The following is a 15,863-nucleotide window of genomic DNA, read 5'->3' on the forward strand; positions in this document are numbered from 1 at the left end:
AAACAGGTGCCAACTCCATTAGCACTCTTTTTACTGTGCACTTGTTTTTTGGGGGGACTTCATTATTAGAAATAGTAAATGTATATGTTTTTAACAATAACTCTTCTTCAAGAAACACTGTTTGTGTTTAGCTAAGAAAATATGATTTAGGGAAATAAATGAAGCACCACTTTTAATCAGTATTCCTGCTTTCCAACAGATGTGAAATCCACAGTAATTGCTCCCTGCCTCACTCTGAAAGAAACATGCAGACTGCACCAACAGCCTTGCACGGGCACCGATCCTGTCTGCTGCAGCGCCTGAACATTAGCGAGTGAGGTAGAGAGGTGGGGGGGAGGGCAGAAAGATAGTAGGGAGTAGACAAGTAGCAGACCCCCCATCCAATACCTAATACATGTCTAAGAATGTCTTTTTTATTTCCTAAATTATCCTGGTGTGCTTGCGTGTGTGTGTATGTGCGTGACTGGCGGGGGCGATGACGGGATCCCTGCACTGCCCAGCGAGCGATCCTACACAGATGGACACACAGCAGGTCTATGAGATACTGGGAAATTAAATACAGGAAAAGGAAACAAAATCAATGCAGCATGAGAAGGGAGAGCTGACTTTGATTTAAAGCTGCTCCTGCTATTTGCCAACTGTCAGTTCATCCTTTTGCAATCTTTGTTGATGGGGAGGGTGGCAGGAGGATCGAAGCCATTTTACAGCATGTGGGGAAGAGATGCAGGGAAGGAAAGTAGCTATAAAAGAAGACAAACCTGTTTGTGCACTGTTATATACACTCTCTGTCTTTGGATTAGTGAAGGAGGGAGACCTGAGAGGGAAAAAAACTGAGCACAGAAAGTGAGATAGGGAAGAGTGTGCAAAAGAGAGAGGGAGGGAGAGGAAGAGAGCTTCGCTGCAGTAGCATCCCACAGCAGACGGCTGAGGACCGCCGCTGTGTGTGTGTGACTGCACTGCTGAAGAGGAGGAGGAGGAGGAGGCAGAGGGTGAGCACGCTCACAGACTCTGCAGGGCCACAGAGGAACAACAGTCAGCAGCAGCGCTAGTGTTGGCCCGCATCAGGTAGGAGACCCGTCCCCTCCGCAAGAGCGTTGTAACAAGATCTGGACACGCCAACGCCGCAGATACCCGCACCAGCAGCAGCAGCAGCAACACCACCAACATGGCACAAGCAGCCAAACATCTCCGCAAGAACAAGGATTTAGAAGCCCAGTTGGAGAAGGAAGAGAAAGAGAAGGAGGAGGAGAGGCTGAGAAAGAGGAGTCGCTCCCGGGATAAAAAGCGCAAGGTACTGGGACCCTTCACAGGTGGGGGGCAGGCAGGGGTGGGGTGACTGGGAGGGGTGGCTAGAAAGGTTGAGACAACCCTCCTGTTTTCTCTGTCATGCTATGTCAGGGGGTGCCAGGGCACACATGGGAACCCTGTCCAGAGTGTGTTTCCACTGTGTGTACACTGAAATACATGTATGTCCTGTGCATACAGACACGAGGAAATGGTAGCACACACTGCATGCTGTCCTACTCCTGACTGCTTTATCGACTGTCCTGTCTCAGCTGTCTCAGTACGTTTTCTACCCTCTTCTCTTTCTTTGTCTTCACAATGCAGTATGAATTATTCCTCCACCAGGACAGTAAGCTTGCTTGACTCTGCAACAGACCCTCTCTCTCTCAGTTTTTTTCTCCTCAGTGAGGAATTGTAATGACTGCAGAGCAATAACCTGCAGGCTTCTGTCTGACTGAGAAGTACCGGGCAGAGCAGAACAACTGGCAAGGTTCGTTATAGCAATAAATCCCCCCCCCCACATCATCAGGTCTGCTTCATTCCTCTGGACGCTCGCTGCTTTTCACTGAAACTCATTAATGAAAATGAGTCATCCGCAGATTGTGTATTGGTGGTGAAACCGGTCGTCGGTAAACGAGTTCAGCCGTCCTGTGAGTGTGCTGTGTGCCAGGCTAGCTGTAAACCAATCTGACGCTGATGCAGGAGAGACAGCTTTATGAACAGAAACACAGCACAGCTTCTTCTTTCCCACAGGGGAGGCTGGGCTCAAAGGCAACTTTAAAGACTTTTCAGATGTATTTGAGCAAAATCTCTAAGTTAACAGAAAGTCAAAGAGAAAAATTATTAGGCAGTTGCACATAGATAGATTTCTGTTTCAGATTGATCTTTTTTTCTGTTTTTGATGGAAATTAATCAGCACAGTGACACACATGCCATCACTCTGACTTAAGCTGTTTAAGCTCCCATGGTCTTTTTTCTTCACCTCCTCCTATTCTTTAAAAGCCATACCTTATCAACCTTTTATTTCAGGAAGTGAATGTAGAGATGACTGTGTGTGTGCATATTGCTTGTGTGAGAAAGTGCAGTCTGAGCCTATCTGGAAGATGAAGTTCAAGAAGGGAAAGCCTGCTGCTCTTACAGTGTGAATGAGGATGTGATGGGAGTGCTGTAGAGGGTGCAAAGGCAGTTCAACTTTGACTTAAAGGGTCTGGTATTCGATTTGAACATCTCTTATCTCTTACACAACCATGCAGCTTCAATCTGGGAAAAGCTCTCCCTCCTTCAGCTCTTCTTCATAACCTCTCCTTCTCTCCTCTCCTTCCTTTTTTTAACACTGGCTTGTAGCCATTAATGTTTTTTAGAGCAGATCTTAATACTGGAGGGATTCTTTCTGTCACTCATTGTTTCTTTCCTGATTCCTTCAGCTCTTTCTCCAGGCAGTAATTCACACTTTGCCCGGCTGTCGAAAAACTAAAGTCTACATTCACACCTGTTTTCTTAGGAAGGTTGGTGAATAGCAGTGATCCCCTCTTTATGAATGTCCCTGTCAACAGATTTCCAGTAGTGGCTAGAATAAAACTGTACTTGTGACAGACACTTTTAAACGTTTTAAACTTTTAAATGTCTTGTGTTTTTTGTCAATTTATCTCTGTGGAATATGATGTAATTGCAGGTAAACACCAGAACTTAATCCTTGTTTTCACATTAAAAGATATCAGCAAAAATGTTTTTTCTAAGTGAAGAAAAAGTCTTTAATAGCCAGTCTCTATTTGGCTGAATAACTCCAGAGACCTTATATCTACCAGTCTCTGACCTCAGTGTGAGGAAGGTTTGCCCTGCTCTTCACTTTCAGCTGGAAGATGTTTGAGGGGTTTCCTGCATGTGAAGGCAGGTTGAAATCTTCCCACTGAAACTGAATTATATCAAGATCCGGGCTTTGATTCTGCTTCTCTGTGACTTTCCATGGTCTTAGTTCTTATTTTTTGGATAATCGACATCTTCATGGTCAAGTTCGGCTTGAAGTCTTTTTTTGTTTTTCTCAAGTATTCTGTGATACCTGGTCAAATGTATGGTGGGTTTTATGATGCTGAGCTGGTCGGGTCCTGCTTCAGCAAAGCATGCCAAATAATGACACTTTTGCCTCCATGCTTCATTGTTGGCATGATATTTTTTTCCTTGGATGATGTGATTGGTTTACATCAAACATATATTTGGTTTTGGTGTCCACATAATTCAAGTTTCTGCCTAAATCTCTGGCAAATTGTCTGTTTTTCAGTGAACAAACTCCTTGTACACCTCTAAATGAAAAGGAAATTTTAGGGGTTTTGGAGTCTGTTTTTAGCATCTTTCACTCTGCTCTCTGCTTGGCTATTCAAGATTTGCTTGGAGAGCCAAACCTCGGCTTGAATTTACTCCACCTGAAATCAATTTTTTGGTAACAGGACAACCAATTTTTAATCCTTCTAATATCTCTTATTCCTTTACCAGACTCAGAAGCTGCTACAGTTTTTCTTTTCGAAGCCCCAGATTGCTCCCTCAGTCTTTCCACGTTGTTTACTTTACCATTCAGGAGCATAACAATCTAAACATCTAAGGTTTAAACAAGGTAAGCCTCCAAAATGCAGAGTGATTTGCCTGTGTAATTTTTTGACCTTTCAGTTGTGGCAAATTTCCTTTAGGTTAAGTCAGGGGCAACGATTGTCTATAATTATCCTAGTGCGGCTTTTAAAGTCAAAGGCCTAATTTATTTTCAATCAATTTCTTTTAATTTTTGAAGATGCAATTTTTCACTCCTCTCTGCATGAGGTAAAAATGTGTTGCTGTTTCTGATGACTGTGTGGAGCTTGTGAGCACATAAATCTTCATCTACAGATGAATGAAAACTACAATTCCTCATCAATGGGTGAAAGTTGCGTTTTAATTAGCTCCACGGTGTTGTGGCATTGTACAGCGCAGGTCAACTGCTGAGTGGTGGATAATGTTGTCCTCAAATTACTTTTATTGATGAGTTTGCTCCTCTTGCAAAATGAGCATTGTCAGGATGCGAACAACGCCTATATTGTCCTGGTCAGCACCCATTTTCACCTCTTTTATGTGCTTTTGTGTCCAACAGCTTTGATGTGTCAGGGATTACCTTGTGACAGCAGCCATGAAGTTGTGCTTTGCTGCGATCTTTGTCTTAAGTCAGCATGAGGGACAAAAATGGGAAAAACTTAATACCTGCAGGTTTTAGTACATTTTTTCCAGAGTGTAAAAAACAGCTTAGAGACTCTTACATGATCATAGGACACGTTGAGTTTGAAATATTTTCTACATCTGTTACATTGTGAGTTCAGCTTATATATATATATATTTTGACTTACATTTTGTAGATCATGATCTAAAGTGTAGTTGATAGTTTTCAGATTCACCTTCTGTCTGTTCTTACCAGGAAACTAGTGATCTGGTTTTATTTCTTTTATGGCAAAGTTTTGACCAAAACATTGAACTTTAATATTACATAATCATTTTCTCGTCATCTTTTCCTGATATAAGTAAAAAAAATGTAACTTGTCCACACTGATTGCATCACCACCTTATTACATTACAGTCTTAAAAACTAAGAAACAGTCTAGATTAGGATCACTGTGCAGTTTGTCAAATTGCTGAAAAATTATATTTTATTAAACCATTTTCCCTTTCCTGTTTTTTAGAAAAAGAATTTGTATTTAAAAACAAGTTTTAGTATTTCATTATATTCTTATTAGATCTAGACAATAATAAGTCACATTTTTCTTTATTCACCATGCCATAGCTGTAGCTGTAGGGAGACGATATATACAAGGTTTCACATGTAGAAGGAAGGAAAAGTATAAACCTTGTGATTTTTAGACCATAAATGTCTTGAGAAAGCAGTTGCAAGGTGTCCTTACAATCTTTTTGATAAATGTTTGCAGTTACATAAAACCTGACTAATTTTATTATGTTAACTATTAACAGCAAACGTTTGTATTTATTAAAAATAGGTGGAAATTTAACCAAAAATCTATAAATGTACAACAGTTTGTAAAGGATAAATGGACCCATATTTAATTGCCTAAATATTGTTGACACATAGTTCAATCAATTTAAACTTCCAGAGAATGTATTTTATGAACTTATTACACTGAACTAAGCATTTTAAAAAATTTTGAGACTGAATGAAATGCTGCAATAGAAAGGCCAGCCTTTCTGTTTACACTGGATTCTTTGGCTGCTCAAGTGCAAAGAAGCATTGTGGCCTATCAGTAGTGCTTACTCTGAAACTCATCAATACAATAAGTCTGCTCAGGATGCACTGCGCTGCTTTGTTGGCATATTTGTCTGGCAGTATGTTGGCTGTAAATGCACAGCAGCCCATCAGGCACCTTAGCGGTAAAAATGAGCTGCACTGGTGCAGAATGCCACGGCTCAAAAGGCTGTTAGTGAACACTGCAAAGTTAGACAGCACTGTCTCATAGCTCTGCCCTCAACCTGTCTTCATGTAAACCAGACGAGGCTGGAGCAGATCAGCATTCCAACAACGTCTCCGTCTGCCCTCCAAAATGTATCTCCTACCTTCCACGCCTCAACAGCAAGCGGAGCTGTCGATCAACTTAATGTCTTGCTGTCTATAACAGATTTGTGCTGAGGTGTTTTGCCGTGTATTTATGTGACTTTGTGTTTTCAGGTTTGTGGGAGTGGATTAGAAACATAGTGTCTTAACAGCATCAAAGCCAGCAGCTTCACGGTGTCTGCAGATCAGTCCTGCTTATCTGTACCACAGTTACAGTCATCAGAGTGAATAATTTATCTAAATGTCCTTTATGACCTCATGTGTAATCATAACCCTGAAGTAAGCATGGGGTGCTACAAGATTCCTTTGGTATGATAACCTTGAGTTAAAAGTATAGTGCTATGGTATTTACACAAAAATGAAATAAATATGCACATCATGATTTGTTTGCGTTTTGCTACAACCAAAAGACAAAATTTATTATTGATATTTTCATGTTATAACTGCTGATTAGTAGCACCAGTTATAACATTTATTTAGGGTCATTTTGACTCTGATGCATAAAGTTAGGATGCTGGTTCATGCAATACCTTTTTGGCCTGGGCTAAGGGTTGACTTTCTGTTTTTTAAGAGTAACATAACCTGATGTTAGCTGGCTAGATATGCTAGCCATAGCTTGTCTGCTTTATGTTTGAAGCAGCCTTAATAGGACTGAGTTAAACTCATTTAGTTTCCCCACTGTGTGTTATTTACAAGAAATATTTACAAGTAGCTGAATTTTTTTTAGGTCTTGTAATGAAAATGTTGGCTGCTGCTTTCAACCAGATGCAGCCATAGATGGTTTTTAAAACCTCTGCACGTCTTTATTCTATTAACCTCTCCATGCCAATAATCAGCTTAGTTTCTCCATCTACGGCTTTTATTTCTAGAGCTATTTAGCCGTGGAGAGCTAATGAATGTCTGCATCAGTTTCTGTTTTAAATAATGTCACTTTACTTTAAAGTAAATATGTCCAAATTAGAAAAGCTTTGATATTCTTCTTTAGAATATATATTGTGGCATATTAAGAAAATCAGTTATTCTTGAACAAAATAATTTGTATGCCTAAATGTTTCAGAAAAGCAAGAATTTGGAAATAACAGCTTGCCATTTTGTTTCAAGATACCCAAGAATGTGGATAAACTTTTTGTAAAATATTTAACATAATTTCTATTGTATAACTTTGAAAATCAGCATACAACAAACAAAATAGCCACAATTTCCTCAAATATTTGATTAGTTTTCAGGAGTTTATTGGTAATTTTAAATTTTTTAGACTGTCTTTGCTTTGAGTTTAGCATGTCAACACAATTTAAACTTACCTCTGCTTGTGTTGTAAATGTCATAATTCTTTCCTTTTTGCAATTATTGAAGGATCATCTTAATGTTTTGATACCTGTTAACTGTTTCTATGTCAAATAAGATTTTATATTTCATCTCAAGTTTTCTAAATTTAATTTCAAAAGCTAGAAGAAAATACATTTTTATTTGTATTTTTCTTCCCAAAGGAATATGGCATAAAATGTACACATGGCTTATAGTTAATAAAAACATTAGAAAAGCTTTGATATTCTTCTTTAAAGTTAGACAGATCAAAATATTGTCAATACTGGCTGGAGATTAAGATTAAATTGCTCATTGGCAATGTTTAACTTTTAAAGAAAATGGGAAAGAAGCTGATTTACCATTTAATTTCTTTACATTAATATGCTTCTCAAAATGTGAAGCTATTTTTAAACCCCTGAGTAAATATTGACTTTGTGCTCTGAATGAGAAATTAGAGAGATTTTCTGTTTTTCAGAAGTAGCTGTGGTACTGTGCTTAATCGTGTCTGTATAAAGTGCTGGGTAAGCAGCATCAGGCTGATCCATGGCTTCCTTTTGTTCCCAGAACTCCTTGTACTGACTTCTCTCGCTGTTGGATGCATCGCCTTAAGGTTATGGTTTAGTTAAGCTTTTCATCACGTTGGTTGATTAGCTGCTTTCTAATGCATCAAATCTGCTGTCACTGTTTTGGTGACTGTGGGAGCCACTCAATAACAAAGAGCGTCTCATTTGGTTGACATAATTGTGGCCTAATAAAATGGACCATAAGCAGAAGAAGATGCAATAATCGGATGTGCAGTAACGTTTTTTGGAAAGCCTCTTTATAAAAATGTATTGAGTGAAAAAATATCAACTTGGCTCAGTGAAGAAAAGTAACTTTAGCCCTTAAACCTGACAAGGCGTTGAACCATACGTCACGTCATTGACACATTCCTCTTTGTAAAATTAGTATAAATCAAACTTATTTGGTGTTTTTTAATCTGTTTTAGATTAGAAACAGATTAACATACAATCAGAATCAGATTTAAGTCTTGAGTTTGACTGCACTTGATAAGGTCATGAACTGATAGTTGGGCATTTTTCATCAGGATTTTCTGTTGTTCCATCAACAGCAGCAAGTTGTCAATGTCTTGAAGCTTAAATGTTTAATCAAATTATTAGTAAAATAAAGATGTTTTGGGGAAATGCAAGACCTGCCTTTGTTTACATTTTAGTAACACTAATACTAGCCTTGTATCGCTCACATTTAGCTACTTTTATCAACTATCTTGTTGAATCATAATCTGTGACCTCTGGTCCTGGATGAGTTATCATCGAGTATTTTTTGTAAATCTCCATTGTTTATTAGTTTGATTTGAAATATTTATCTTGGCAATGGGGTAAATACTATTTTCACAGCACTTTATTGTAAAGTCTTATGAACTCCTAATTATCTGATCATGTTTTTGACTGGATTTTTTAATTTTGCTCCAAACTTGGCTGTTTCCGTCTGATTTCTCTAACTAAAACATGCTGACTGTTGAAGTTTTTTGTGCCATTTGTTTCTGTGAGGAAACATACGCATTAAAAAGCTGGGGGATTAACAACTTCAGATATTTTTAAAGCAGGCCATCTTGCACAAACAGCGAAGGAAATCCTCTTTTTCTACATTTATTTGAGACTCAAGCTTCGTTTATGAACAGTCAGTTATCGGATCTCTAACTATGCTGCTGATTTCATTCAGCTTTTGGATTTATTTTTGCAATATAGCCTTGTTTTTGATTGAGGATCTGTTTTTATTGTAGCATGTAAATTAAACTGAGCGACAGACAGGTAAGAAAGTTGTATAATAAAATATATGAAACCAGCAATAACTGGTTAGCTCTGCTGCTTGAATCAGCAGAAACAAACACTTTGTTCTTTACTATCTAAACACAGCTGTGTACAAATTTGTTGGCACCAGTGGTAAAGGTATGCTTAAAGCCTTCAAATATATTGTTTTATTGAAACGGTGTAAATTCACTCTGAAAACAAATCCAACCATAAAGCTGATTTAACTTATAAAATGTGTGTGTGTGTGTGGGGATGGCTGTTTAACACAATTACCAGTGCAGCACTTTTCTGCAGCCCTTCTGTCACACTTTGTACATTGTCATTTTGCCAGAAGAACAGCTTCTGCTCTAATATTTCACATATTTCACATGGATCATAAAGACAGCGGGACCAGAGGTCTGGGGACTGAGCTGGTCTTGGAGGAAGACCTCAGGTCTGATTAATCATTTCCTTTGTGATATGGGAATATACGGTATGTTTGACATTTAGACTTCTGAAAGGCCTATTGACCACAGATTTCCAGTTTTCTGAGTTTACCAGAATTTTACTTAAAATCTGATTTTAAAGAATTATTATGCTGTGCACTATTTCAATGTTACTAAGACCTTTAGAAGCAAAACAGGCACAAAAAGTCAGAGTAAATTCATCTGACCGAAGCAGATCATACTAAACTCCTTGGAGTTTAACAGACTACCCACATTTACATCCGTTGATGGTACAGCAGAACATTTTTTTATGGTATTACTCACAACCAGTAGATTTTATAGATGGTCCCTCATAGTTGAGATGTTTGATGCAGTTCTCTTATAGTGAGCATTGGAATTTTTTTTTTTACTTTCCTGCTCAATGTGTGGTGGCAATAATAAACATCTGTTGTTATTTCTGCTTCGTGTTGTGAAAGTTTCATCCTTCTGTTTGACACAGATAGTTTTTGGGTCCAGAAACTGTTCTGTTAGAGGGATTCTAAATTCAGGTTAGAATTAGTTTTTTTTAAATTGCGTTGTAGTTGGAGTTAAAAGAATAAATCAAATCTTCATGTATGTTAGCTACAGTGTGTTTACATCTCGACTTATCACCAGTTTTACCAACCTGCAGTCTATATATCCCTCCTCTCTTTGCGCAGCCTTCACTCATTTCTCTGAGTCTAATAAATCCCATATCATGTATGCCTTCAGGGGACTGTGGTCCTGTACAGCCTCCATGACAGATGATTTTGCAGGTCTAGCTGAGGCTCTCACTCGTGTTGAAGGTACCTGCGACATAGTTTTACTGAGTCTGGCTCTTGGAGCCATAGTGAAAAGCTGCAACCTGCTCTGCTTTAATTAAAGTGTGTATAAAAAGCACATGTGGGGCCAGTTAGAGGTCCTCCATCCTCAGTACTTCTGTTTGGACGAACACAAACTCCATTTATGAGGTAGCAGAGAATAATAGCTTTAAATCAAATGTCTTAGAAAATTCAATAATCAGAAAAAGTCCCTACTCCCACAAGTGGTAGCCTTCTGTTTTAAAAGAGAAACAAGAAATAACATCAAATATTCACAAGGCAGCCTCTCTCTGCAGAGCTGAGGCTTCCCTAAAACTGTGAATCCTCAAGATATTTTTAAATGCACGCTCAAAGCTCCCCACCACAGTTTTCACCTTACTGCAGCAATTCACTCTCCAAGTCCGAAGCCACATTCATCTTCACCTGCTTGTTATGTCCTCATAACACCCTAATGAATGAAAAAAAAAAAAATGATGCATCATTTTGATAATGCTGAAAAGCCTGGGGATCTCTGTTTATTGTTGTGCTTCCTGGCTGGTGATTCTCATTAAAGCTGAATTCACAAAACGTGCATCACTGCAGCACTCAAAGAACAAACAGAGGTTTGCGTTCAGGAATTAAGATTTGCAGCATCGGTGTGAGCTTGCTCTCACACAACTACAACTGATGTGTCATTATTGAAAGGGGCTTCCTTAGATTTTCCCTCCCTCCCTTCCTTTGCTCCATCTTCTCCCCTCATCCTTCCCCTCCCTCCGTCTGTCTCTCCTTGGCCGATTGTGCTAATCTCTTTTTCCAATTGTTATTCTGGTAGTGCAGCTGTTACATAACTGCCTGAAACAAGAATTGAGAGATCGGGGTTATTGAAATGGATCCTCATCACATCTATACAAAAAGAGGAAAAGAAGGAGAAAGAATGAGGTGATATGTTCTGAGAGGAGGAATTTGATACGTCCTCTCCGGACAGCTTGTTGGGAAAAAGCTTGGTGTTTGGTGTCTGTTATCCAGCCTGAGCTCTTTCCCTTTATGCTCCTTGTGGCTGATGAGGGTGGAAAGGACAGGAGGTGAGGCAGCGAGCTCAGTGCAGTTTGATGTCCAGGTACTCTGAGCCCTGCGTTGAAATCCTCAGACTCTTGGGTTAATAGAACAGAGCTAGAACATCTGCAATGGGCTGTCTACCATTTACGGTATTGATCTGCTCTGCTTTGCCTGGTAGAAAACAACTTCATCCGTCTTGTGTGCTCTGCTTTAAGCAATATATATGGGTGCTATAACTTGATGCATCTATAGTTTCTTTTTACTGGTTCAGAACAACTACCGAATTTATGCTCTTGTGGACTCAGGTCCACAAGAGCATAAATGCCACTGATCTCTCTAATGGCACCACAGCGAAGGTCTCATTATATTTAGAGGGATTGTGATGGAACGTAATTTTTGGCCTCTATGTTTAGCTCCAAGCCCAAGCTGTTACACATTTGTGTATTCAAGGCAAGCCTGCCAACATAGGACCATTTGGTGTGTGTGTGGGAAGCACCTTATGTGTTAGCGATAGCGTGCAGGTGTTTGGTGTGAAGGAATCCTACTCAAAGGAAGCGATACAGAGAAGTAAAGGAAAAGCAAAACAGTAAAATGTTACACTTTGCAAATGTAGTGGTATCACAACTACAAGCTTTAATGTGATTTGTTGAGATTTTATTTGAAAGGCCAACATAAAGTAGTGCTTACTGCAATTGTGAAGCATGGTTTTTGACACGCATCCTGCTAAAAGGTGGAGCGTCTCTATAGAGTGAAATCTTTTGGTTTTTAGAAGTATCCAGTGTTATCCTAATCCATCTCCAGAGTGATATGCTGTGTTAACCTTCTTTAGCACAGTGTCTTCATGATACAAGTTACGTTTTGGTTTCATCTAAACAAAGCAGCTTCGTGTGTGTGACGTGCAGCAAGCTGCAAACAGGACTGGTCATGTCTTTCTTTTTTGCCATTCTTCCAAAGTAGCCAAATTATGCTGCTTTAAACTCTCAAATTTCCCCATGACCTGTCTGCTGTGATCTTTGGTCTTCATGATCCTGTTTCTTCCCTAATAATCTAACCTCTAAAGAATTACAAAACAGCTGGACACATATCAGGATTCACATATGCACAGGTACGGCCTGTTGACTTGATTCTGACAGCGGCTTTTGACCCTGCATTTTATTTGGGCTGTCAGAGTAAAGGAAGAGTATTACACACATTTCATTCAAAATAAATAAAACATCATAAAACATTTTCTATACACTTCAGTTATGCACTACTTTGAGTTAGTCTATCACATAAGATCCGGATGAAAATAAGTATATTAATTTTGTGCAGTCCACACAAAACCTAAACAAAGTCCAGTTTTTAATGTATTTTTAGGGCATTTTTAGGGTTAGCTGGACTGCTCAGAGGTTGGAGGCTTGTTACTCTCCTGAATGCAGGTACAAATCTGACACTTTAAAGGCAATGAGCAGTAAGTTACAAAAGCTGTTTGGTTGTGTGTGACATATTACTTTATGACAAATCCTAACAGAGTGCAGATTTCTTGAATCATCTAATCCTTATGTCACAGTGCTGTGGAATTACAGACCAGTTATTAAAAGCTTAATAATTTGTAAACCCCCTCGTCTCAGAAATGTCACCATCTTTTCCCATGACATAAAGCTGGTATCACTTGTTAAAACATGTTTTACATCATCTGCTGAAAATATTGCAGTGCATCAAAAGGCTATTTTAGAGAGACAGATTTTCTAATTCCTTAACCAGAAACTAATATACTATGGTTAAATGAAATAAAGGTCAAAAACAAATGACAAAGTCATATGTTGCGTTGCATGAACCCATGAAGTTATCAACTTCTCTTGGCTGCAAGGTTTTGTTTTATGTTTTTGAATTACAAAGGTGTCATAGTAAAGACTTTCTGTGTTTGTAAGGGGAAAGATAGTGGGAATGTATTCAGAAAGACTGAGTGAAAGCATGTAACCTTTGGAATTGCTCCAGAAAGTTTTTAACGGCCTTGACGAGACTGCTAACCACCATTCATCTGTGAATACGGTGTCATTTTATTTCAAAATGATAGGTCTCTCTATTTTCTTTACTCTTCTTTACTATAATGCACTTTAGGTAACTTACAGTTCATTTGGAGTATAGCAGCTGGCAATTGCACTTCCACAACTGCTTTCCTTGACTGTGGCTTCTTACCAGCTTCATTCTTTACTGTCCCCTGCAGGTTTTCCTGCTATCTAGAGTGACAGGGCCAGCACTGACCTGCCTATGTTTAACGCCATTCAGTCTTTTTGCTTCTTGGTGAACTCGTTTGTTCATTGGAGAGAGACACGTGGCATGTCTTGTGGGAAAGGATTTACAAGCTAGCTGGGAGGATAGCAGTGTCGCCCAACGTCTAATTGGCTGACCTCGGAGATTTTCCCTGAGCAGATGCTGCACCTCCAGTGCCCATCTCCTTCCCTTGTTCTCTTTCTCCCCCCTGCTGGAGTTCATTTCTTCAACCCTCCCATAATCAATTCTCCTGCTTCAACACAGACAACCCTCTTCCTTCTCTCTGCTGCAGTCACTTGAGGCACATTGCAACACTGCAAGATCATGGTCTGTTAACACTTCTCTCTCTCTCTCTTTCTCTGAGTTTGAGTTGAACACCATAGACTCCCATTTAAAGAGATTAAATGAGCAACAATGAGAGGAAGAAAGATGTGCGAAGCCTCCATGACTTTTACTGCTTCAGCAAGCTACAGTTTTAATGGGCAGGGAAGTGGGAGATGTGGATAAACCAGCTTCTACCACATCCATTTGTGCAACCTTTGATCTGGTTATCAGGCAATTGTTGTTGTACTACTCCCGTATTGTTTCTCTCTGCATATTAAATATGTTGAGATCCATGGTAAGGGGTTTTTAACTCTTGATGTTAAAGGAAATTCTACTTATAGGCAGCAACTTCACAAGGTCAACTACACCTTGTTCTCGATCTCATGTAAGCATACAGACCTGGCACACACACCCCGTCAGCCAGCTCTTAGTCAGCACTGTGCTCTGTCGAGAGGGTTAGATGTCGCCCCCTAGTGTTCATGCAGAAGAGTTTCTTCTGATGGAAAAACTGAAATCCCCTTCATTTGCTTCTCCTTTTTTAGTTACATAATCCAGATATGCTGGAGTTTAACACTACTTTCTTTTTAAACTTTGCATAGATTTGTTTTAAACTTTGACATGCATAATTTTGTATTTATCTCACTATTATTATTTTTTTAAACATTCAGTATTACAAGTTTTGTCAAATTAAAGAGTTACTTCTGAAGAACAAGAGGATAATGATTTATTTGAAAATCTGGGGAAACACGAGAGATTATTTATCTCATAGAAAGACAGAATTCAAAATTCAAGTCTCGTACTTGAGGTAAACTGTGATTTTTGAGTGTTAAATCTGGGCTTTGGAGTTGGATTAAGTTACGTTTTGGGGACAAACGCGTCATGTCTTTGTCTCTGACAATTTGCAGGGCTCTATCCTTCTAAATTCATCTTGCAACATTCTTCATACCACTCGAAGTTTTTCACATTTTGCTATGTTAAAACCACAATGGCCACTAGATTTTTGTCGGGTTTTAGCTGATAGAGCAAAATTAGAGCAAAATTTTGACTTGGTAGTACTTCAAAATTAAAGAAGAAAATAGAGCTTCATTGGCTTAGACTGAAGCAGATTCATGTGTTAGAATGACCCAGTCAAAGTCCAAGTATAAATTAAATCCAGAATCTATGAAAAGATTTGGAATTTGAAGCTTGAAGTTGAACATTGGGTTCTACAAAGAATTGAATCTGGGAGGTTTATTAAAAATCCATTGTACATTTTTCTGATTTTCAGCCCAAAAAATCTAATATTTGGAAACCATGTATCACTTTAAGCTTCAGGATTATTGCCTTCTTTTTGTTAGTCTATCAATGAAAAATCTGTACACCGATGTTTGTGCTTGAAACTTTACAGTGGATTCAGACACATTTCTTACTTTCTCACTTTCAAAACAGACAAAGGCCTTTACATGTCATCTACACACTGACATTAAGATGCTCACTCGGACATCCATAAATAATTTTCTGCACAACCACAAGCTGTCTTTCCCTTGCAGAAGATTGATCAGATGACCACAGAAGAGCACTGTGTCATCTTTGATTGTTATCTTTACCAACACAGTTTGGTCAGATGAACACCAAAAGACTGATGGATCTGGAAAGGCTCTTTTCTGTGAATAATTCATTGCTATTGATGGGGCTGAAGTCAAATACTGTTGACATGGCTACATTCATCGTGTCGTCTGTCTTTTTTTTGTTGGTGTTTCTCCTTTTTCTTTGTATACAAGCACTTCTTCCACTATTTTGTTTTCTCCTGGCCACTGTAGCCACTTTTCTTTTCATCCTTTCTTTCATTGACTCCATGCAGAGCATAAGTGAAGGCGAATATATTGTGGAGCTTGAGGCGATGTAGGACAGTTACTGTGGTGATAATGGAGGAAATGTTTGTCAGAGCATAGAGTGCTGTGACTTCGTCCTTAGCACCCCAGGGCACCGAAGTGTAACTGCATACTGGGTGGCTTCTGCATCTGATGCAAATGTG

The 15,863-nt window shown here is 39.0% G+C and overlaps 1 protein-coding gene across 10 annotated transcripts in view; it reads left to right on the forward strand.

Annotated features, from left to right (window-relative positions):
• Nucleotides 1–930: 930 nt before the first annotated feature.
• ank1a (ankyrin 1, erythrocytic a) overlaps nt 931–15,863 on the forward strand; it is a 100,977-nt gene continuing 86,044 nt past the window's right edge. For 5 of the 10 annotated variants that reach the window (XM_028034497.1, XM_028034499.1, XM_028034498.1 and 2 more), the window contains exon 1: nt 932–1,291. In XM_028034497.1, coding sequence (XP_027890298.1) covers nt 1,166–1,291 — 126 coding nt within the window. In that variant the 5' untranslated portion in view covers nt 932–1,165. Of the gene's footprint in view, nt 1,292–15,863 lie in introns of all 10 variants that reach the window. The other 5 variants (XM_028034504.1, XM_028034505.1, XM_028034503.1 and 2 more) reach the window with 4 other exon arrangements.

The sequence above is a fragment of the Xiphophorus couchianus genome, chromosome 12 (genome assembly GCF_001444195.1).
Source record: "Xiphophorus couchianus chromosome 12, X_couchianus-1.0, whole genome shotgun sequence".
NCBI classification, from domain to species: Eukaryota; Metazoa; Chordata; class Actinopteri; order Cyprinodontiformes; family Poeciliidae; genus Xiphophorus; species Xiphophorus couchianus.